This window comes from Miniopterus schreibersii (assembly GCF_964146895.1).
Source record: "Miniopterus schreibersii genome assembly, chromosome: 4".
NCBI lineage: Eukaryota > Metazoa > Chordata > Mammalia > Chiroptera > Miniopteridae > Miniopterus > Miniopterus schreibersii.
The window spans coordinates 69,574,041-69,595,185 of record NC_138105.1 but is presented as its reverse complement, the minus strand read 5'-3'; the positions used below and the strand labels follow the sequence as shown (position 1 = coordinate 69,595,185).

The 21,145-nt window shown below is 50.3% G+C and overlaps 3 protein-coding genes across 7 annotated transcripts in view; 1 reads left to right on the top strand and 2 right to left on the bottom strand.

The window, feature by feature from the left end:
- Positions 1 to 3,130: 3,130 nt before the first annotated feature.
- TIMM29 (translocase of inner mitochondrial membrane 29) lies at positions 3,131 to 5,344 on the bottom strand. Its single transcript, XM_081137348.1, has 2 exons — positions 5,153 to 5,344; positions 3,131 to 5,055 (listed from the first exon to the last, which is right to left on the bottom strand). The coding sequence occupies exons 1-2, from the start codon at positions 5,244 to 5,246 to the stop codon at positions 4,361 to 4,363; spliced, it is 789 nt and encodes a 262-aa protein (XP_080993474.1). The 5' UTR covers positions 5,247 to 5,344; the 3' UTR covers positions 3,131 to 4,360.
- Positions 5,345 to 5,380: 36 nt separating this feature from the next.
- YIPF2 (Yip1 domain family member 2) lies at positions 5,381 to 10,695 on the top strand. 2 transcript variants are annotated; one of them, XM_081137346.1, is made up of 10 exons: positions 5,381 to 5,481; positions 5,635 to 5,696; positions 6,109 to 6,266; positions 6,358 to 6,438; positions 7,424 to 7,511; positions 8,767 to 8,883; positions 8,971 to 9,137; positions 9,213 to 9,395; positions 9,483 to 9,608; positions 9,688 to 10,695. In XM_081137346.1, exons 2-9 carry the CDS (start codon positions 5,666 to 5,668, stop codon positions 9,591 to 9,593), a joined length of 936 nt encoding a protein of 311 aa, XP_080993472.1. In that variant the 5' UTR covers positions 5,381 to 5,481; positions 5,635 to 5,665; the 3' UTR covers positions 9,594 to 9,608; positions 9,688 to 10,695. The 2 variants fall into 2 exon arrangements, with proteins under 2 accessions (XP_080993472.1, XP_080993471.1); XM_081137345.1 differs by having other exon boundaries at positions 5,381 to 5,532.
- The window catches only part of CARM1 (coactivator associated arginine methyltransferase 1), a 41,876-nt gene continuing 30,510 nt past the window's right edge, over positions 9,780 to 21,145 (bottom strand). For 3 of the 4 annotated variants that reach the window (XM_081137341.1, XM_081137344.1, XM_081137343.1), the window contains 12 exons: positions 20,839 to 20,949; positions 19,478 to 19,655; positions 17,341 to 17,431; positions 17,081 to 17,162; positions 13,241 to 13,326; positions 12,982 to 13,071; positions 12,421 to 12,558; positions 12,245 to 12,334; positions 12,043 to 12,155; positions 11,816 to 11,893; positions 11,475 to 11,543; positions 9,780 to 11,319 (listed from right to left, as the gene is read on the bottom strand). In XM_081137341.1, coding sequence (XP_080993467.1) covers positions 11,177 to 11,319; positions 11,475 to 11,543; positions 11,816 to 11,893; positions 12,043 to 12,155; positions 12,245 to 12,334; positions 12,421 to 12,558; positions 12,982 to 13,071; positions 13,241 to 13,326; positions 17,081 to 17,162; positions 17,341 to 17,431; positions 19,478 to 19,655; positions 20,839 to 20,949 — 1,269 coding nt within the window. In that variant the 3' untranslated portion in view covers positions 9,780 to 11,176. The remainder of the gene's footprint in view (positions 11,320 to 11,474; positions 11,544 to 11,815; positions 11,894 to 12,042; positions 12,156 to 12,244; positions 12,335 to 12,420; positions 12,559 to 12,981; positions 13,072 to 13,240; positions 13,327 to 17,080; positions 17,163 to 17,340; positions 17,432 to 19,477; positions 19,656 to 20,838; positions 20,950 to 21,145) is intronic. The other variant, XM_081137342.1, reaches the window with a different exon arrangement.

Below are 21,145 nucleotides of genomic sequence, written 5' to 3'. Positions count from 1 at the left end.
ACTACATAATACTTGATAATAAGTGACTATGTTACTGATTTTTGTACTCTAATATAAAAGAAAAAGGTTTCATTTTTTTAAATCCTCACCTGAGGATGTTTATTGACTTTTAGAGAGACAGGAGAGAGGTGAGAGAGAAACATCAATTGGTTGCCCTCCAAATACACCCTGACTGAATCCGCAATCTTTTTGGTGCACAGGGCAATGCTCCAACTGAGCCACCCGGCCAGAAAGAAAAAATTTACTGTAAAACAGTATGCCACGTTATGCTGGCAGTAGCCTCATTTGATTGCATAAATTTCTTCTGTGCTTGATTTAATCTGGTGTTGTTTTATAGATTTAGTGTAGCCTAAGTATACAGTGTTTATAAAGTCTACAGTAGTGTACAATAATGTTCTAGGCCTTTACATTTACTCACCAATCACTGACTCAGCCAGAGCAACTTTCAGTCCTAAAAGCTCCATTCATGGCAACTGCCCTATACAGGTATACCAATTTTCATCTTTTATACCATATTTTTTAACATATTTTTTCTTTGTTTAGATACACAAATACTATAGTGTTACAACTGCCTACAGTATTCAGTACAATAACATGCTGTGTTTGTAGACTAAGAGCAACAGGCTATACCATATAGCCTAGGTGTGCAGTAGGCTATACCATCTAGGTTTGTGTAAGTACACACTGTTTGTACAATGACAAAACCCCTTAAAGACGCAGTTCTCAGAAAGTATCCCCATCATTAAGTTGCACACGACTATAGTAACAGTTTTACTTTTTACGATTTGGATGACTTTTTCCTTTCTTGCCTTATTGCTATGGCCCAGGTCACTCACAAAGCTAGTTAAGTGTGAAAGCTGAGATTCAAACCCTGCTTTAAAGCCCACTTCTTCCCCAGGTCCTACTGCCCTTATGGAATTGGGGACAATATGTCCACTTTACTGTTTCTGGCACTGACCAGGGCTGAAACCAGAGTGCCTCTTCCCTGGGCTGCCAGTGGTGGGGAGTCAACCTTGATCCTCTTCCTACTCCTCAGTCAGGCCCTGCCAGTTCTCACCTACAATGGGCATGTGTAGTATCTCATTTAAGTCTTTTTCTTTTTTTAAAAAATATTACAAATACCCCTTTTTCTCCCCAATGACCCATTCCACCCCATCCCCTCCCCCTCCCCAGTCCCTCTCCCCTCCATTGTCCGTGTCCTTGGCTTGTGCATATATGCATATAAATACTCTGGTTAATCTTTCCCCCTCCACCCACCCGCCCTCCTCCATCCCTCTGACATTTGTCAATCTGATCTATGCTTCCATGTCACTGAATCTATTCTGTTCATCAGTTTATTAAGTTCTTTAGATTCCACATATAAGCGAGATCATGTGATGTTTGTCTTTCTCTGCCTGGCTTATTTCACTTAGCATAATTTTCTCCAGGTCCATTCATACTGTCCCAAAGGACACAAGATCCTTCTTCTTTACAGCTGCGTAGTATTCCATGGTGTATATGTCCCACAGCTTTTTTATCCACTCATCTACTGATGGGCACTTGGGCTGTTTCCAGATCTTAGCTATTGTAAATTGCACTGCTATGAACATAGGGGTGCATATATTCTCTCTGATTAGTGTTTCAGGATTCTTAGGATACATTCCTAGGAGTGGAATCACTGGGTCAAAAGGCAGCTCCATTTCTAATTTTTTGAGGAACCTCCATACTGTTTTCCATAGTGGTTACACCAGTCTGCATTCCCACCAGCAGTGTACTAGGGTTCCCCTTTCTCCACATCCTCACCAGCACAAGTCGTTTTTTGATTTGTTGATGGTAGCCACTGGTATGAAGTGATACTTCACTGTGGTTTTAATTTGCATCTCTCTGATAATTAGCGACGTTGAGCATTTTCTCATATGTCTCTTGGCCATCTGTATGTCCTCTTTGGAGAAGTGTCTATTCAGGTCCTTTGCCCATTTCTTAATTAGGTTGTTTGTCTTCCTCTTGCTGACTAGTATGAGTTCTTTGTACACTTTGGAAATTAGCCCCTTATCAGATACATCCTTGGAAAATGTTTTCCCAGACCATGGGGTTCCTTTGTATTCTGAGGCTGTTTTCTTTTGCTGTGCAGAAGCTTTTTAGTGTGATGTAGTCCCATATGTTTATTTTTTCTTTTGTTTCTCTTGCCCTAGGAGATGTATCAGTGAAAATTCCACTACGTGGGATGTCTGTGACTTTACTGCCTATAAATCTTTCTTTTATTTACTTTTATTGAACTTATTGGGGTGACATTGGTTAATAAAACATATAGGTTTCAGGTGTCATTTAAATCTTTCAACATTTGCTGGGGCTCACACTCACCTGTGCACTGTGGGGAATTGGGAGCTCAGCAGTGAAAAAGGAGACCTGGATCTGTCCTGTGGGGACATGTCCCAAGATGCAGAGCATGAGGAATACCTGGACCCCTGTTCAATCTAACACCTCCAGTCCACACCCCTTACATCAAACTCAGGAGGTCAGAGCTACTAGAGAGGGGAGAAAAAATACGGTAGTACTCCCCTGGGAAAGACCAACCCTCCTACCAAAAACAAAGCCACATGAACTTCAGGCCTATTACCAAGCCCAATTTCTATGAACACATTGAGAGCTGTTTAGTTTGTTGACAACCACTGCTGAGCTTCACAGCTACAGGGGATCTGCATGGAACACACCCTGGCAGCAAATAAGAAGTGGCATTTAATAACTAACTGACTCAAGCAATGAAGATGTGTAGTCCTTTCAGTACTTCTGATCACAGTGAGAAACAAGTCTCACACTTTGATGCTAGTGTCTTAAATCCTTCCCTGAAATTGACTAGTCTCTCTCTTGAACAAAAACATCAAGATTTAGGTCCAGTATATGACTAGAATTTAGTATCATTTGTCTTTTGTTTTCATTGCATTTTTAAATATTTATTTCTGTATTCAAGTTTTATGTATAGTTAGTGATAGCAGCATTTAATAATTTCTGGCAGGATGTTGTTAGGATCAAAGATAGTACCATGAGTTTGAAAATTAAGTGACAGGGTTGGGAGTTACAATTTGAATCATGGCTCTGCCACAGTCTTGGAAAAATAAACTTTTTTAAAAATATGTTTTTGATTTTTTTTTTTGAGAAAGATAGGAAGTGAAAGGGATAGAGAGAGAGAAACAACTAACAGAGAAACACTGAAGACAGAGAAACATCATTGATCTGCTGCCTCCTGCACACCCCCTACTGGGGATGAAGGTTGCAACTCGAGCATGTGCCCTGATTGGGAATCCAACTGTGACCTCTTGGTTTCTGGGTCCACACTCAACCACTGAGTCACATCAGCTGGGCAAATAAACTTTTCAAACCTCACTTTTTTCCTTTGGAAAATGGAAATGCTGCCCCAAAAATAAGGATATAAAAATTACCGTGTGTCCAGCACACCCACAGTACAAATGAAAGGTCCAAGTACCAAAACTTAACAGCAAAGCGCAAGAACACAAAATCACAACAAAGCTGGTTGTTTCATCTCCTGGTTTTATTAACCCAGCAGGCCACCCAGGTGACAAAGTTAGTCCCATTCCTTAAGTTTAGTTTTTCAAGTACGATTACCATAACTTAGCTAAGTACTAGCTAATGTATTCCTTTCCATAGGATTGTTTTAAAGGTTGAAGTATAACATAACCAAAATCTATGATCCCATACAGACTTCCAGATCAGAAATGTTTTATCCTTCCAACTCACTTTAACATCACTATTAATACACAAATGGTAAAAGCAGTCTATTTTGCAAAAAGTTTCTCTGTAAAATCCAAATAGTCATACCAATGTCAATCTCTAGTTTGGTACTGCTTCAAAAATGTTACCATTTGGGGAAGCTGGGAAGGGTACAAAGGATGTTGTGTATTATTTTTCCAGTTTACTCTGAAACGATTATTTCAAAATAAGTTAAAATTAAAACAAAAATGTTACTCATGAAAATGAGAGTATAAACACTGCAGCTCAAAATTTAAAACAAAAATCTGAATGGCTTTAGATCTTAGGAGTCACCTGATAGATATGATGCCTCAGTCAGGGGGGCTGTGGGGCCCAATGAAAAAGGCTTATTTATGTATAATGTTCATTATTAATTCTGGCAGTGATAAACAGTATATCATTTTGTCACTTCTCTCCCCAACTCAAGGCTTTGAATTAGCTTCAGTGTTAGGAACAATGTGAGGGAGAAAGGCTCCCTAATTTTGTGAAAACACAGCGAGAACACTCTACATATAATTAATTTCAGACACCCTGCACTTGAAGGCTCACTCACACCAATTGCACAATCCCAGGCAAACAGTCTGCCAAGGCTCGGAGCTGGGTCGGGACCCAAGCCTCACTGGGTTTCATCTCGGGCCCTCTGCACGAGCGAGTCGGCCTGGCTCAGGGCCAGCCTGTCCTTCTTCTCCTTCTGCAAGACGTGCTCCTCCCATAGCGCCTGGTCTACCTGATCGTCAGTGAGCATGACGGGCTGATACTTCTCATCGAAGAGCCGCTCATTGGCCTCCGAGTGCAGCTGATGGGGCCCGACAACGCGCAAATGTGCCGGCAGGTGAAGGAACTCTTCGTCGTTGATGTCGCAGTCGCGCATCCGAGCACTCAGCACCCACCAGCGGCCCACGAAGCCAACGTCCAGGATCCGGTCCGGGAACTCGACCCAACGGGGTTGCAGATAGCGGCAGCGGGCCTGGTAAAGGCTGGCCTGGGAATCGTAGGGCGCCTCGTACACCAGCGAGCAAAGGCCCAGGTTCACGTGGCGCAGGCGTCCGCGGCCCCGCAGCCAGAGCAGCTGCTGCACGTACGCTTCCGAGTTGCGGTTTCGCGTGGCCGGCGCCAGCAGGAGGAGTGTCCCGGACGCGTCCAGCAGCGCTTCCTCAAAGGCAGACTCGCTCGGAGCCAGCGCGCAGCAGGCCGCCGCCCCACCCAGCAACCCCACATAAACGGCCGCACGGCCGGGCCGAGCCCGCGCCGCCGCTGCCGCGTCCCCGCAAGCGTCGGCGTAGTCCCGGAGCAGCGCGCGCGCCCAGGTGCCTAAGGGAAAGGAGGCGCGGTGAGAGGGGTCCGGCCGCTGCGGCCGCTCACCCCGCCGCCTCTCGCCTTTGCGGTCACCCACCCGGTCGCTACTCACCCAACCTCGCCCACACTCCGGGCTTCGCGGCTGCCGCTTCCCCTGCCTCTCCGCGACTTCGAGACCAAAGCCTCTTCAGAGCTGCGGCCGCCATTCCCTTCCGTCTTGATGTCCCTTTTCCGAAGAGAAACGACAGGTATGCGAAGTAAAAGGTTCTGGAGTGTCTTCCGCGCAAGCGTCAATACTGCCGGTAGTGGGTTCCCATCGGAAGAGGATAGAAAACGGACCGGTGCCGGATGTTGCTATCTAGGACGAATGGGGTGGACTGTCAGGCAGGCAGGCCGCGCATGCGCAGAATCCCCCGGCCACGCCGACTAAGTCGGCCTCAGGTGAAGAGGGTGGGTTGCACCTGTGTTTAGGGTCGGCGAGTTCACGGCAAGGTGGGTACCGGTAACCGCCAGGCCGTGGTGGGGGCGGAGGTATAGACTTCCGCAGAGCGCCGAGTGGGATTGGGTGCGGGCCTGATTGGCCTCTGTCTTCAGAACGGGGATGCGGTGACGCCCCTGAGCGACCATGGCAGCGGCTGACGAGCTGGCCTTCCATGGTGAGTGCGGCTGTGATCTGGCCCGACCTCCTCCCTCCGCTGGCCGGAACCTCACATCCAAGTCCTAACTCATACCTAACCCGAGCCTCAGTCAGCTGTGAACCCTGACCCCAGGCGTGAAACCCAGCTCCAACTCGAACTCCGTTCCAACCCTGAACTCCGACCTCAAACCGGAGTCGCTACACCTCTACCCCAGACCTGACCCCATTCCAGAACCAGCCCTCAGTTACCATCCCTTGTCAGAAATGACGGAACACACCTCCTTCCCACTCTCCAAAATTGAGGAAGCCGGGCCCTGAGTTGGGGAGAGCACTGAGGTGGCCACGGTTAGAGTTTCTCCCCAGATGAGCAGTGGGCCAAACCAAATTGTCTTGACCCCCGAACATACCTGTGTCTCATTTATTCCCGATAGAGTTCAAGGAAGCCACTAATTTGCTGGCTGAGACCCCAGATGTGACCACCATCAGCAGAAGTGATCAGCTGACCCCAAAGGGGCATGTGGCTGTGGCTGTGGGCTCAGGTGGTAGCTATGAAGCTGAGGAGGAGGTGGAGGAGAGTGACAAGTCCTCGGTGAGTCACATAAGTCCCTGTGCCCTACCTCCATCCAGCTCCTGGTTGATCCAGGCTGGAAGGGCAGGCACTGAAAGACAACACTTTGCAGCTTCTACAGGAGGAGAAGCAGCAGCCAGGATTCTGGACCTTTAGCTACTACCAAAGCTTCTTTGATGTGGACACCTCACAGGTCAGATCTGGGAAGCTGGTGGGATGGGGCTCAGTCATGCTTGGGATTCAGCTACTGCGCACTGAGCACTTCCTGTGCACTTGTTGCTATCTCCAGGTTTCTGGATATACACACATGGGAAGTCAAGAGCTTCCATCCACCAGGCTAGTAGAAGTATCTGTGGTGCACTGTAAAGATTATGATGTGATGAGTGGGGCTTTGGGGAACACAGGAAACACATGATATGATGGGTTAGAGAAAGGCCTCCTAGAGGTGGTAAGGAATTTGCTGAGACTTAAAAAGGAAAACTTAGCTAGGCAGAGTAAAAGCAGCGTATGTTCGAGGAACACACAACATCATATACAGAAGACCACAAATGAGAAAAGGCAGGAACTATCACAGAAGCTACCTGTCATTCAGGCTGGTTGGAGCATGAGAGGTGGGGGATAGGCAGAAGCCAGATCACAAAGGGACTTATGAGTTATTTTGAGGAGTTTGGGTTTTATCCTGAGGGTGCTGGGGAATCGTGAAAGGTATAGAGCAGGGGAGGATTGAGCAGATATGCAACATGGAAAGTGGATCGGAGGCCCCATGCCAGGGTGGGAGATGGTAATAAACCTGGGCTACAGAGTAAGGGGACCTATTGGAGAGATTCAGGAAGGCGTGTGCCCAGGACTTGTTTGTCCTTACTGGGGTTGGGGGAGGCAGCAAGGGCAGCAGTCCAGGTCAGCTTTGTAAAGAGGAAGATGCAGGTCCTGAAGTCTTTCAGAATGGTGGGACACTGGTATATTGAGTGGGGGCTGGTCAAGGGAAGGGGCTCCAGGTCATGGGAACAGCCCATTAAAATCCCAGAGGGAAGTGCTGATTCCTTTCAAGCAGTGTGGAGAGAGGAGGTGGGAGGGCAGCAGAGACGACATCTCTAAGGTCAGGGAAGGAGCTTGGCCCCTTTCCTCTGTAGGTGAGGAGCCCCAGCAGGTTTCCATCCTGTGCCCGGCTTTGCCCCCAGGTTCTGGACCGGATTAAAGGTTCACTGTTGCCCCGGCCTGGCCACAGCTTTGTACGGCACCATCTGCGGAATCGCCCGGACCTGTATGGTGAGTGAAGTTGTGCTTTTAGCTCATTTGATTACTCATTCAGCAAATGTGGACTGTGTGCCTGACCCTAGAATACAGCTGAGAAGAAAGCAGAGGCCCTCACAGAGTGTGTAAAACTTACACTGCTCAAGGAGACCGAGACATCAAAAGTTGCAGAGGGTGAAGAGTAGTCAGTTCAGAGGATGAGAGTTGCTATCTTGCATGGGTTGGTCAGGGAAGAACCCTCTGAGGCGAGTGAGGGAATAAGCCTTGTTGGTGTCAGAGTCGGGGGTGGGGAGAACTAGGGAAAGAACATTCCAGAAGGGGCATAAGCCCTGTGGCGGAAACACATCAGAACTGCAGGGCAGCTTTGTCACTGGAGCAGAATAAACTGCCAGGCCACCACATAGATGACAGATCAACAGAGTTTCAGTAAGAAGGGAGCTTAGTTAAATGTTCTTAGGTGCTCTCTGGCCACTGTGGGGCAAGAGTGAGGAACCTGGGAGACTAGGGAAGAGGCGACTACTGTGGTCCAGGTTGGGGCTGGGGTGGGTGAGAGTGGGGGGCCTGGCCCCAGGGAGAGAGGAGTGGTTGGATTCTGGCCTACGTCTCAAAGGGTAGAGCTGATGGGATTTGTTGACCCACTAGAATCTAGTGACTAAGTATAGGGTGGGAAGAGAGGGACCAAGGATGCTGCCAAGGTTTTTGCCTGGACTATGGGAAGCATGACGTTGCTATTTATCAGTAGGAAAAGCTGGGCAGGTTTGAAGGGAAAGAGTGTGGTGAGGTGGAAAGGGAGGTGTGCACATGAAAACATTGACTAGAAGCCTGAGGTTAAGGGCAGAGGCTGGGACTTGAGACATTTGGGAGTTGTTGGCCTAGAGGTAGAAAATCCCTGAGGTTGGACAGAATCATGCAAGGGGTGAACATAGACAGGGGGGGACCAAGGACTGGGCCTGGCCGGCTTCCCATCATTAGAGGTTAGGGAGTCAAATAAGTTAAGGAATTCCAGTGACATGAGCCTTCAGGGCCAAGAGTGTGGAGTGTTTCCAGAGGGAGGGGGATCAGCTACATCAAAGGCTGTTGAAAGGCCAAGATAAGGACTGAGCCAGCACTGGATTCAACCACCTTGTTGTCATATGGGTGGGTGTAAGTGGGGTCACTGGAGTGGTGGGTATGGAGGCAGCTCAGAGCTTGGAAAGACTGGGACAAAACAGGACAAGTCACCTGTCCTGGAAGCTGTGTGCCTGGGACCCTGACTATACTCCACCTGCAGGCCCCTTCTGGATCTGTGCCACACTGGCCTTTGTCCTGGCCATTACCGGAAACCTGACAATGGTGCTGGCCCAGAGGAGGGACCCCTCCATCCACTACAGCCCCCAGTTCCACAAGGGTAAGCAAAGTAGGAAAGGCCCAGCACCTGGTAGGTCTAGGGGGTACCATGGGGCCCCAGGGCGTGACTGCTTACCTTGCTCCCCAGTGACCGTAGCTGGCATCACCATCTACTGCTACGCCTGGTTGGTGCCACTGGCACTGTGGGCCTTCCTGCAGTGGCGCAAGGGTGTCCGGGAGCGCATGGGGCCTTACACCTTCTTGGAGACTGTGTGCGTCTATGGCTACTCCCTCTTCATCTTCATACCCACTGTGGTGAGTACGACCTCGAGGTGGGGGTGGTGTGTGCCGTGGAGAAACCTGGTAGCCATCTGCCCATGTTGTACCCAGGTCCTGTGGCTGATCCCTGTCCCATGGCTGCAGTGGCTCTTCGGGGCATTGGCTCTGACCCTGTCAGCTGCTGGCTTAGTGTTCACCCTCTGGCCTATTGTCCGCGAGGACACCAGATTGGTGGCCTCTGTGCTGCTATCTACTGTCGTCCTACTCCATGCCCTCCTGGCCATGGGCTGTAAGGTATGAGTCTGGGGTAGTCACAGCTGGACTTCAGGGTTGGGGGTCAGCTTGCTTGTCCTGATGCTAACCTCAGGGGTCTGGGTTCAGTTTTACTTTTTCCAGCCACTGCCTCTGGAACACGTGGCACCTCCTCCTCAGGCCACATCTCTATCCCCAAACATACTGACGCCCACCCTGCCAATGTCTGTGGCAACCTAAGGCCCAAACCTGCAGGTAAGGAATTGTTTCCAAATTCCAGCCTCTTTACCGCAAAGTGAGAAGTCACAGTCACTGGTCAAAGTTTCTCTTTCAGGTCCAACATGAGGGGACACCTCTGCCTGCCCTGCCCCCCCAATGAATGAAGGTTCCTTTGACATTTCAAGATCACTCTGCTACTTTCCAGACTTTTCTTACAAAGCAAACACTTTTATTTTCTATGCAAAGGTGATTCAGAGAATTTATATAAAGGTGGGAGAAGGGTGGCTGAGCAGGGAGCTTCGGGTGCAGCTGTTGCCCCATGGGCCACCTGCTGGGCCTTTCTTCTCCCCCCTGCAAGGGTCTGGCAGGAGAGCAAAGGGTCTATCCAGCCTCAGCTTTGCCCACCCTTCCCAGAGTGGCCAGTTAGCAGGGACTTAGGCCTAGCCTTGGCTCCACCACATCCAAGTTTGGGGGTGTTAGAAATGGGGGGGAGCAAAAGTAGAAGAAAATTGCCTGTGCTGAAACACATTTCCTTGTTTATTATTATTATTTTTTTTTTTAGAGGGAAAGATCCCTGCACAAGGCCCCTTCCCAGGCTGAGAAAGGACCAAAATGCCACCATCATAGTAGGGACCAGAGCATCTACAAATACTGAGGGAAATACACAGGCCTAATGTTAGCTACAAGGAAAAAGGATGCCTTCCATGACAGATCCTTGAGGTTTCTCTGTGTCTGCCCCCAATGGCTGACAGTGACCATCCTCCCCTCCAGGCCCACAGGCCTCCTATTCTAGCTCTTGGCAGGGGTGGGAGGGGAACCCATAGGGGCTCAGGGACAGGACAGCAGCAAGAGGCAGGGGCCACACAGAGGGCCTTCCCAACAGCTGGGGTGGGTTGTACATTCAAGTGTGAGGTGAACCCTTTTGTGGAAGGGGGCTGTGGAGCGACATAGGCCTGGCCCCACCCTGTCCTAAAGACCTGGTAGGGCCACCCCTCACCACTGAGCCTCTGAGTTGGGGATAGGGGCTGCTGGCTCGGCCCGGCCGGCCTGGTTTTTCAGAGGGTCTGTGGATTGACACTGGTTCTTTTTGTAAAAAAATAAAATTAAAAAAAGCAGCATGTCACGCCCATTGTGACCAAGGCCTGGTAGTTGAAGGGGAGGCCCCATCTAGCTAGGACTGCCTTCCCACTGGAGACAGGCAAGGGAGGGCAGGTGCCAGGGGAAGTGGGCGGGGCTACAGTTGCTCCCTGCCACCTGCCCACAGGGCCTGCAGCTGTCAAGCCTGGACAGGCCTGTTCAGTAGATGTTAAAGCCCAGGTCACGGTGGAGAGGGCAGGAGAGGGGAACAGGACTCCCACGACATGATCTTACGTAAAATATGGCAGCGACACACGCTCAGGGCCACGATGTGTGTGGGTGGTAGGGTGGGAGCGGCAGCAACAATGTTGTGTAAAAAAGTGTTCAAGTTCCCGTAGCAAAGAGGACTGTGACCGGTGTATGGGCTTCTCCAGTACAGGGGTGAAAGCTGCCCGGGCAGAGGGGTGGGTGGGCAGGGTCTTCATTTGGTTTCCTGGTGCTGTCAGTCCATTCCCCACTGGAGGGGCCTAGCTCCCGTAGTGCATGGTGTTGGTTGGGATGGACATGGGTGAGGCCATTGAGATGGCAGGGCCACCCATGGTGAACTGGCTGTTGACTGCATAGTGGGCGCTGGAGCCGCCACCACTGCTGCCTTGGGTGCCGGAGGACCCTGTGGAGCAGGACATGGGCACTGAGGGCCAGCTCTACCCCCTTGCCCACCTGGCCCACAGCAGAGTCACAGGGAGAAAGAGAGCAGGCAAGAGGGCCAGTGGGCGGCCCAGCAGTCAGCATGCTCACACCCATGGGACCCGCTCCCTCCATTACCTTGGACAATCCCCGTGCTCATTATGGAGCCCATCCGGGAGTGGGTGTGATTGACAATCCCCGTGTTGGCTGCACAGCAGAGGGAGGAAGGAAGGGAGACGGCGTCACCGCCCCCGGCCAGCCCAGGCCCATGTTCTGCCCCAGATGGGCGCTCCCACTCGCACTTTCACACCGGGGTGCAGAGAGGGTGGGTGCAGCGGCGGCAGAGCGAGGCAAAGAGGAATGGAGGACCTCAGCCAGGAGCCCCAGGAAGAGGAAAAGATGATGCAGAAGGCCCAAGCACATGGGCCATCCTGGGTGGCAAATCCTCCCCCCACCTCCCCAGACCCAGGGACACTCACCTAAAGGAATAAGGTTGTTGTGGCCCACACTGGAGCCGCCAGCGATAACACTGCTCAGGTCATAGGCAGTTGGCATCCCTGTGTCAAGAGAGGGAGATGTCAGGGGTGGGGATAGTGTCCTGTTTGGGCTTTGAGAGGCCAGAATTGCCACCTTTGCCCAGGGAGTGCTGGTAGGTGTGACTAGGAAGTGGCCCTGCTCCCCCCACCCCACACGGGGACCTGCTCACCAGCCACGGCCATCCCACTGCTGAGGTTGTAGGTGCTGCCTGTGTTCCACATGTTCTCTGAGGGGGATGTGTAATGGGAGCCAGGCGGGGGTGAGGGTGTCGTGCCTGTGTATCTGCAGCAGAGACGGACCCATGGGCAGGGCCAAGGGGCTGCAGGCCAGAAGGGTGCCCCCCCCCCGCGCAGGCCAAGGGCCCATCCTACCTGAAGAAGGGGTTTTTCAAATCCAGGAGGTTACTGGATTTGGAGCCCGTCTGGTCTACCTGGGCCACAATACTGATGTCATAGCTCTGTCTGTAGAGAGGGCAGAGAAAGGGGGGACATGAGCCAGCTAGGAGGAAGAACCCCTTCCTCCCCCAGCCTGGGGTGGCAGCTTGCACCTTTTGTTGGCAATAAGCAGACATGTCCCTGAGAGTGTGTCCCCAGCCTTGGCAAACAGTGGTGACTGGAACAGGCACCGGACCTGGTACCAGTGGGTCAGGGGCTCCGTTGGGGCCGTGGACAGCCACACAGTCATTCTGCCGAGAAGGGACAAGAACGAACTTGACTGGGGTGGAGCCACCATTCTGTGCACCTTGAGCTATCCCCAGATGTCTGCCCCTCTGACAGGTCCTCTGGGGCCCTGGAGGTAAGAAAGGCTGGCCACCCAGGTAGTCCCATTCACATGCCTACACATACAAGGGGACCACAGTCATGGGGTGCCTGTTCACCCTGACATATGTGCCAAGAGACTGACCAGGACCCTGAAGGACAGTTACTCAAAAGGGTAGACACACACCCCTCCCACAACAGTCTGGCTCTCGTCTTTTGGGAGGGAATCGGGAGGGGTGGTCCTACCCTCCCAGACCCCACTCAGCATCCAAACCAGCCAGGCCTAGGGTTCACAACCGCAGGGAAGTCCCAGGGGCTGGGGGTAGCATGCTCTGCTCCGCTGCACTCACATGGAGCCAATGAATGCGACGTCAAACCAGAAAGCCAGACCGTGAACCAGCCCTGAATGCAGCATGTGAAATTTGAATGGGATTTCTATCCTGGAAGGCAAAGGGCAGTTATTGCTGGGGAAGGTAAACGGGTTGCTAGGAGAGAAGAGGGGTGGCCAGGTGCAGAGTCCCAGACCTTGGCCCACTTGCCTGCCCTGGGGCAGTAGAATGCCTGCAAGGGCCAGCAGTGGCCCGGGAGGAGGGGCGTGAGGGCCAGTACCTGTGCAAATCCCCTTCTTTGGCTTCTAAGAAGTTCACTGTATACTTGACAGACTTGGCCATCAGGATCCGGATGTCAAATGTGTCCTGGGAGAGACCACAGAGATGACCTGACTTTGAGCTCAGGGGCAGCAAGGGAGGGTAGAGCCCTGTACCTCTCCCTGTGTCTGGCCATAGCCTCCAGGCTATTCAGGTCAAACCAGTTTGCCCTTCTCAGACATGCTGGGGGAGGCTGAACTAGTACGACACCAGGGAGGGCAATTAGATGACAGCTCTCAAAATAATAAGCGTTCATAAGCATTAAAGACTTCCAGGAGTTGAACCTACAGATAGATGTGCACATGTACAAATTCACACATCTAATTACATATTGTCTATAGTAGCGACACACTGGAAACCACCTAATTAAACTGATGGCCCATCCATAAAAGGCTATAGGTGAAAAGGAACGAAGAGGTTCTTTATGATCATATGGGAAAAGATCTCTGAGATAAGCAAGTTAGAGAACTGTGTGATGTCCCATCACAGCTACAATGCAGATTTTCTATCAGACTAACACTCTTGCTGAGAACTGTATGCGCTGAATAAAATACAAAGAAAAAAGCCCAGTTGTTTGAAAGCACCGGAGAGCAACAGCAGTAGCCAAGGCTTTGGAGGCTGAGATCCTAAAGGGAAGGGAGATGCTTTTTGGCCTGTGCCTTTCTCCCTTGGTATGGGACCTTTCAGCAGCCTCTCCGGGTGGGGGATGCAAAGATGGGGGCTCAGGGTTACCAAGGCAGTTGGGACGCAAGAGGCCAAGATGCTAAAGAAAAGGGAAATGTGGAAATGCAAGGTGGATGTTCTGCATTCGATTTCACTTTGTGGCATTTGCCAATTCCTGAGTTGTGTGTGGGGTGGGAGTTAGAGGACAAGAGACCAAGCAGAAGGCCACTTCTAAGACACTAAAAAGCTAAAGAAAGGTTCAGCACCATATTGTGCTGGGAGGCTGGAACCAGGGGCCCTGTGAACCACCTGGCTCATTTAAACCACTGAAGGCTACACCCTAAGGCAGAAGTTCTCAGTGTGGTCCCTTCCAAAGCACCCAAGGTCAAAACTATTTTCATAAGACTCGGATGTTTCCTGTGATTATTCATTCACTCACCTGTGATATCACAACAGAGGAATGCAGAAGCAGAATCCAAATTAATAATGCCAGTATTCTTGCTGAAAAGTCTTGGACAATAGTTTTTGTTCTTAAAAATGCTATTTATGTTAATAGGTAATGGTTTTACTACTGTTGTTTTTAAATGAATTAAATATATTTAAATTCTTGGGCTTAGTTTGTAATATCAATAGACATTAGGAGCAAGATGATTTGTCCATATGACTAATTGTTGAGGGGAAAAAAAATCCTTGGAAAGAAAAACATCGTCCAGAACCTCTACAATTTTTTATTCTGGCATTTAATGACCAGGCACCAAGAGACAGGACCAAAGGATGAGAGCCAAACACCAAGAGAATAAACAACAGAAAAACACCATTTATCCAGATACTAAAAGTGATCAAAGACTTATAATTAATATGTTCAAGAAGAAAGGTGAAAATATGGAGAAAGAGAACTGAAATAATAAAAAAATAAAGTAAAATTCTAGAACTGAAATTGAGAATTAGAAAATCAAATTAAACATACAAAGAGAGGACTGGAACTGGAAAATAAATCAGTAGAGAACATGAAAATGAAGCAATTGAGAAAAAAAGGATGGAAATACAGAAAATAATATAAGAATCATCTGAGACACAGCGAAAGGTCTAATGTACATGCAATTGGAAGCCCAGGAGAAGGAGAATGGTGCAGAGGTAGTGTTTAAAGTGATACTGCCCAAGAGTCTCTCGAAACTGGTGAAAGACATCAAGAGGGGAAAACAATAATATATACTGTATTTTTAAAAAGGCAAGAAAAGAAAAACAACAGGAGAAACAGAAAAATAGTAAAATGAAAGATTCATACCCATAAAAAGCAGTAATTACATTAAATGTAAATGGTCTATTCTAATTAAGATAGAAACCATTAACCCGGATTTTAAAAAAACAAATATATGTTACTTACATGAGACCAACCTTAAGTGATAAGGACACAAAACGGTTGAAAGTAGAAGGGTGGAGAAGTATATATTGTACAAAGATTAACCAATATAAAATCAGAGTAGCTAAACTACCATCAGAAAAAAATAGTTTAAGGCAAGAAATACCACTTGAGATAAAAAGAAACACTTTTTATAATGACTAAAGGATCAATCCAACAGGAAGATATAATAATCCTAAACCTGTACACATCTAATAACGTAGTATCCAAAAATATAAAGCAAAAAGTGTCACAATTAAATGGAAAAATACATCTACAATCAGTAATGATAGAAAAAGCAGATTTAAAAATCACTATAGTGATTTGACCAACATGATTAACAAATGGGACCTAGCTGACAGTAATATAATTTTGTACTCAACAAGTGATTAATAAAAATTTTTCTCAAGTACACACAGAACAAAAGCCAAAAGAGACCTCATACTGGGCATAAAGCAACTCTCAACAAATTTCAAAGGACTAAAATCACAGTGTATATTCTCTGACAAGAGAAAGTAAGAACAGTATGTTCATTACGCTATATATAATTTGAGGGGGGAAAAGGTATATATACACATTTGTACATAAACGTGGTACATTTGGATATAAAACTTCTTAAAAGATATACAAGAAATACTGTTTGCCTATACCAGGGGTGGGGAATGTCCAGCCCTCAGGCTGTATCATTTAATCTGCCCCTGCCAAGGCAACCACAGGCGGGACTGAAAATTCAATAAATCTAGGAGCTTTTTTCATAGCTAATTTTTTTTTTTTTAATTTCAGAAAGAGGAAGGGAGAGGGAGAGAGTGTTACAAACATCAATGATGAGAGTCAATGATTGGCTGCCTCCTGCACGCCCCCTACTGGGGATCGAGCCCGCAACCCAGGCCTGTGCCCTGACTGGGAATCGAACTGTGCCTCCTGGTTCATAGGTCGATGCTCAACCACTGAGCCACACGGGCTGGACTCATATGTAACTTTTAAGTGGATAATTTTGTATGCCCCATGAATGATGTTATAAATACCCAACTGGTCCTTGGCAGCCCTGGCCTGTTTGGCTCAGTGGTTAGAGCATTGGCCTTCGGAATGAAGGATCCTGGGTTCAATTTCGGCCAAGGGCACGTACCTTGGTTGCAGGCACGATCCCTGGCCCCCGTCAGGGCGTGTGCAGGAGGCAACCAATTGATGTGTCTCTCTCACATCAATGCCCCCTCCCCCTCCTCCACACTCTCTGAAAAGCAATGGTAAAAATATCCTTAGGTGAAAATTAAAAAAACAAATGGCCCTTGGCAGAAAAAAGGTTCTCTACCTCTGGCCTATAGGAAGAACTGTCCTATAGGAAAGAGAGAACAGTGTGTCTAGGGACAAGAGTGGGGAGGCTTTTCACTTTTATACATTATTGATTTTTGTACCATGGGTCTATATAATCAGTTCAAAAATCTCAATAATTAAAATCAATCAAATAAAATCAGTTCACCAAGGATCAATTCGTCTGAGTTCACATGTACTGCGTGCTTACTGTGTGCTAAGTGCTCTACATGCATTGCTACTTTATTCCCAACATATCTGTGAAAGAGGTCTGTGCAAAGGCAGAAGCAAGAGCTCAGAGGGAAAGTGGCTTCACTAAGGCTGCAGCTTACACAAGGCCTCACAGGAAAGCCCATGCCCCCTCCTTGTGTCACCCCAGAAGATGGTCATGCCCAGTGCTAACTGTGATAACACCCTGGGTGCCCCACTCACCACTACAGGCTGCCGGAAATACTCGTCCACAGCAGCGCCTCGGAGGGCTGACAGGTCCACTCCATGGAAGGATGGCTGGTACCTGCAGAAAGCCCCCAACCCCCATGGCAAGGTCACCAGCAGCAGAGAGACAGGTGGGCAGCCTGCTTTCTCTCCCAGCTGGCCCTCGTCCAGCCCAAGTCTTTCAGGTCCTACTGAGAATAAGGAAAAAAAGAGGCAGGGCCATCCCTGAGAAGGCAGGACACACACAGGGCACTCACCAGAAGTTGGCCTTAGTGAACTGCTCCATGTAGAGCTGTTCATCCGTGAAGGGCGCGAGGTGGACATCACCAATGGTAGGGAACATGTTTCCTGGGAGGCACGGAGGGGTGCTGGCGTCATGGTGGGACATTCTGCAGGGCTTGGCAGAGCCTCCAAAGGGCCCCAGGACCCCCAACCCTGGGCCTTCTCAGCCTCTCATTCATTCATACATTCGTGCAACACAGAGGTACGGGGCACCTACTCTGCCAGTGGCCACAATGAGCACTTGACATTCACCGGACAGCCAACCAAGGAGAAAGGAGGGCCTGTCCTTATGTCCCATTACTAGGGCTGGGAGACAGGAAGGAAGCTGCCAGAGTCTCAGGGTAAGCAAGTGGTGCCCGGGGCCCTGCTCCATAAGCCAGGCAATGCTGCTTAGGCGCTGTCATCCATGGATGTGAGCCGAGAAAGTAAAGTGCTCTGGACAAAGCCAGGCTGAACCTCAGGCTATGTCGTAGGGACCTTAGCTGAGGCCAGAGGCTGGGTGGAGCGTCAGCTGAATCCCCATGGCTGGGGCTGCCCAGGCTCTGGCAGGCAGGGTGGGCCTTTTGGCTACCCTGGTCTAGCACATGGCTTGAGATGGGAGGGGTGGCAGGGTCCTCCATCTGTGTGACTCAAGGAACAGATGAGTCAGGGCCAGTGACTCCCTCAGTGAGTCTAGGGCCAAGTCACCTGGTCCCCAGATGTGGGCCTCCCTCCTTCGTCCTATGGAGGGGAAGGGAGCAGAAGCACTAGCAAGATTCTGGCTGGGTGGGGGAGGGAAGATAGTCTACTCTGGTCAAGAGGCCACTCGCTGGGCCACTTGCCCAGGAGGAGTCTGCTAGTCACCTGGGAAAGTGCCCCAGGCTAAATGTGTACAGCTGGGAAGAGGGTTCCTTTCAATCCCCTCGAAGAGCTTCCTGAGATGGAAAGAAACCGCATTCATGTGGGTGGGGGGGTAGGGGGAATAACCAGCCCCAAGCCTCACTCTGGGCAAGTTGCTTGAGCAGTGGGGCAGAATGTGCAGCTGCTCATGAGAGCCTGACTCCTACCTGTCCTTATGTCCCATAAGGAGGAGTCTACTCTGCTGGGGCTGCCACCCTCAGCAGGCTTGGCCACCTAAAGGGCAGAATGGGAGGAGAGTGGGTCCAGACAACCCCTTAGGGAAGCCTAGCTTCCCACAGTCACACCTGGGACATAGGACACAGCTGTGGGAAATGGTAGTCACCTCCCACCTCCAGGAGCAAAGCCGAAGGCAGGTCCCTGCAGCCTGGATCCAGGAAGGCCAGAGAACCAATAGGTGCTTCCCCACAGACCAACCCACGCCTGCCCACCATGGGGCCACCAGTCCGCTAGCTTTCCACACCACTGTCCTGGCCAGTCCTCCTGCACCACATGTACGTATGCACACACACAACCCCTTGCTTGTACAGAAATACTCAAAAGACACACAACCTGAACCGAGAAATGAACACACCAGCCAGACATAGGCCCCCAGGGCTGGACACAGACCCACAGGGACACAGGCGGGTAGGTGTAAACAGTGACCCAATGACCCAGGAGCATGGACAGGCAGGTACAGTGACACAAACAGGTGGCCACTGATGGACACTGCCAGACAGCTAGCTGCCCCTGAAACACACTGACCCTTGCCCCATCTCCCTGGCTTAGAGAAGCACAGGGGCTTGTCAGGCTGAAGACAAGGTCAGTGGGATAAGAATGAATACGACAGGTCAGCTCCACTGCCTACCACAGAACACCTTCCACACCTGCCATTCCCAGCTGGGCACTATCCCCATGACACCAGGGCATGAGATGGTAGACAGCTCAAAGGCTCTCAAGGGACCTGAGGGGAGCCCCTCAGTACTCTGGCCAGCCAGGGTGGGCAGGTGGATATATGCCTTTTCTGGGGCAGGGGTGGACATATGGAGCAAGGAAGGGGGGTGGGGGGAGAGGGAGGGAGATGAGAGGGCCCAGATGCCCTTAGCACCATAGGCCACCAAACAAGCCAGCAGTGAGATGAACCACAACTGTGCCCCCTAAGTAGCAGCCAGGGGTGCCCCAAAGGGGCCCCGGTGGGTGCGCCCCTGATGCCAGACCCCATGCAGGGACACTCACCACCAGGCCTCAGGTACTTCTTGGCATGGAGGTAGCTCTCGAGCATTCGCTCATTGAAGAGCATGTAGCCCATGGGCTCCGAGATAATGATATCCACCTGCTCAGGGAGCGAGACCTCTTCTACCTTCCCAGGGATGACCACGATTCGGTCAGTGAGGTTGTTACTCTTCACCAAGACCTGTGGGTGGGTGGGCCGGAGGAGTCATGGGGGTCCCTGTACCCATCCATCCACCACACATCCTCAGGGAAGGGAGGGATTCTGTCCCCATGTGGCCACCCAATTCCTTCTGCCTCCTTCATCAGCACCCTGACCAGAGCTGTAATCAGCCATGGCTTCAGTCCTCCCTCAGGGCCTTCCCCACTGCAGCTCCCGGACTCCTCATGTCATCCCCACCGTGAGAGGGCATTTGCTAATGGGAGGAAAGATGGGGACGACAGGCTTTGCTACAGACACCAAAGCTAAACTGGGGCACACTCTCCACCCCAGGGGTTCCAGTGCTATAAATTTGTTCTATGAACATAACTGCACACAGGAGAGATGACACATGTATGAGTCGTTCAGTACAGCATACGTTTGTGCTGCAACGATTGGAAAACAGCCTAAGTGATGATAATAATCTGTGTCTAAACAAACAGTGGTCCATCCTGGCAAAAGGATGCTCTGTGGCCACTACAAAGACTAAGGAAGCTCTTCATATGATGACACAGTAGCCAACAAACTGTTAAGGTAGCAGACCAGGTGCAAGATGGTGGTGAGCTACCATTTGTGTAAGAGCTGGGCAGGCAAATGAGGGTACAAGTTTGTTGATGGCACCACCCAACAGCTCTGCAGAGCTTGCATATATGTCCCTCTCCCCCTGATGAGGGGCTGGGAGCGAGGGGTGGGAAAGGGAGCAACATCACTGTTCACCCTTTTGTGGCTTTTGAACCTTATGAATGAAGGTTTCAGTGCAAAAAAAGGAACAAAGGAAATGACAGCTTAAACTAATGAAATGAAATGCTATTGTTACCCACATTTCACAGATGTGGGAAGTGGGGTTCAGAGAGGCAGGCCGCTGGCCAGGTCCGAGATTCCATCCTGGTCTGTGTGACTGCACAGTCCCCTGAAGCACAAGGCCGTCAAGCCTCTGAAGACCCCAAACCACCCCTGAACCTGATAGTTGACCACCAGTCATGGAGGGGACACCCCCTCAGGCCCAGGTTTTGGGGATAAGAGACCAAAGAGAAGTGATGTCCCCAGATTCCCCTGAATCCAGGGGGTCAGGTCTCCTAGGGGCTCCCAGCAGGACCAGCTTCCCCAGGTGGGAGTGGACATAGAGCTAAAGGGCAAGGACAGGCCGAGGTCGCAGTGGGCCACTGACCTCGGCATGCTGAGCCATGGTGCTAGCCTCTACCGCATAGATCTTCCTTGCTCCAGCTTGGGCAGCAAAAAATGACAGTATTCCAGAGCCACAGCCAACATCAAGAACGATCTGAGGAAAGATGGAGCAATGAGAACAAGACACCGGTGAAGTGATCACGTCACCAGGCTCTGGCTCCTTGCAGACTCATGCAGCTGGGAGCACACTGGGCCCTGCAGCCTGTCTCCCCTTGGCATGGGCCAGCTGCCCAGAGCTCGGTTTCTGAGAAAACCTGGAGCACATGGGAGCCCCCAGTTCTGGATCTGAA

What these genes read in the sequence shown, in the direction of transcription:
- TIMM29 (XM_081137348.1), bottom strand. Translation starts at nt 5,246, where the DNA reads ATGGCGGCCGCAGCTCTGAAGAGGCTTTGGTCTCGAAGTCGCGGAGAG. An exon ending in CGGAGTGTGGGCGAGGTTGG is followed by an intron (nt 5,056 to 5,152) that starts GTGAGTAGCGAC and finishes CCTTTCCCTTAG; the next exon opens with GCACCTGGGCGCGCGCGCTG.
- YIPF2 (XM_081137346.1), top strand. Translation starts at nt 5,666, where the DNA reads ATGGCAGCGGCTGACGAGCTGGCCTTCCATG. An exon ending in TGACGAGCTGGCCTTCCATG is followed by an intron (nt 5,697 to 6,108) that starts GTGAGTGCGGCT and finishes TATTCCCGATAG; the next exon opens with AGTTCAAGGAAGCCACTAAT. An exon ending in TCCTGGCCATGGGCTGTAAG is followed by an intron (nt 9,396 to 9,482) that starts GTATGAGTCTGG and finishes GTCTGGGTTCAG; the next exon opens with TTTTACTTTTTCCAGCCACT.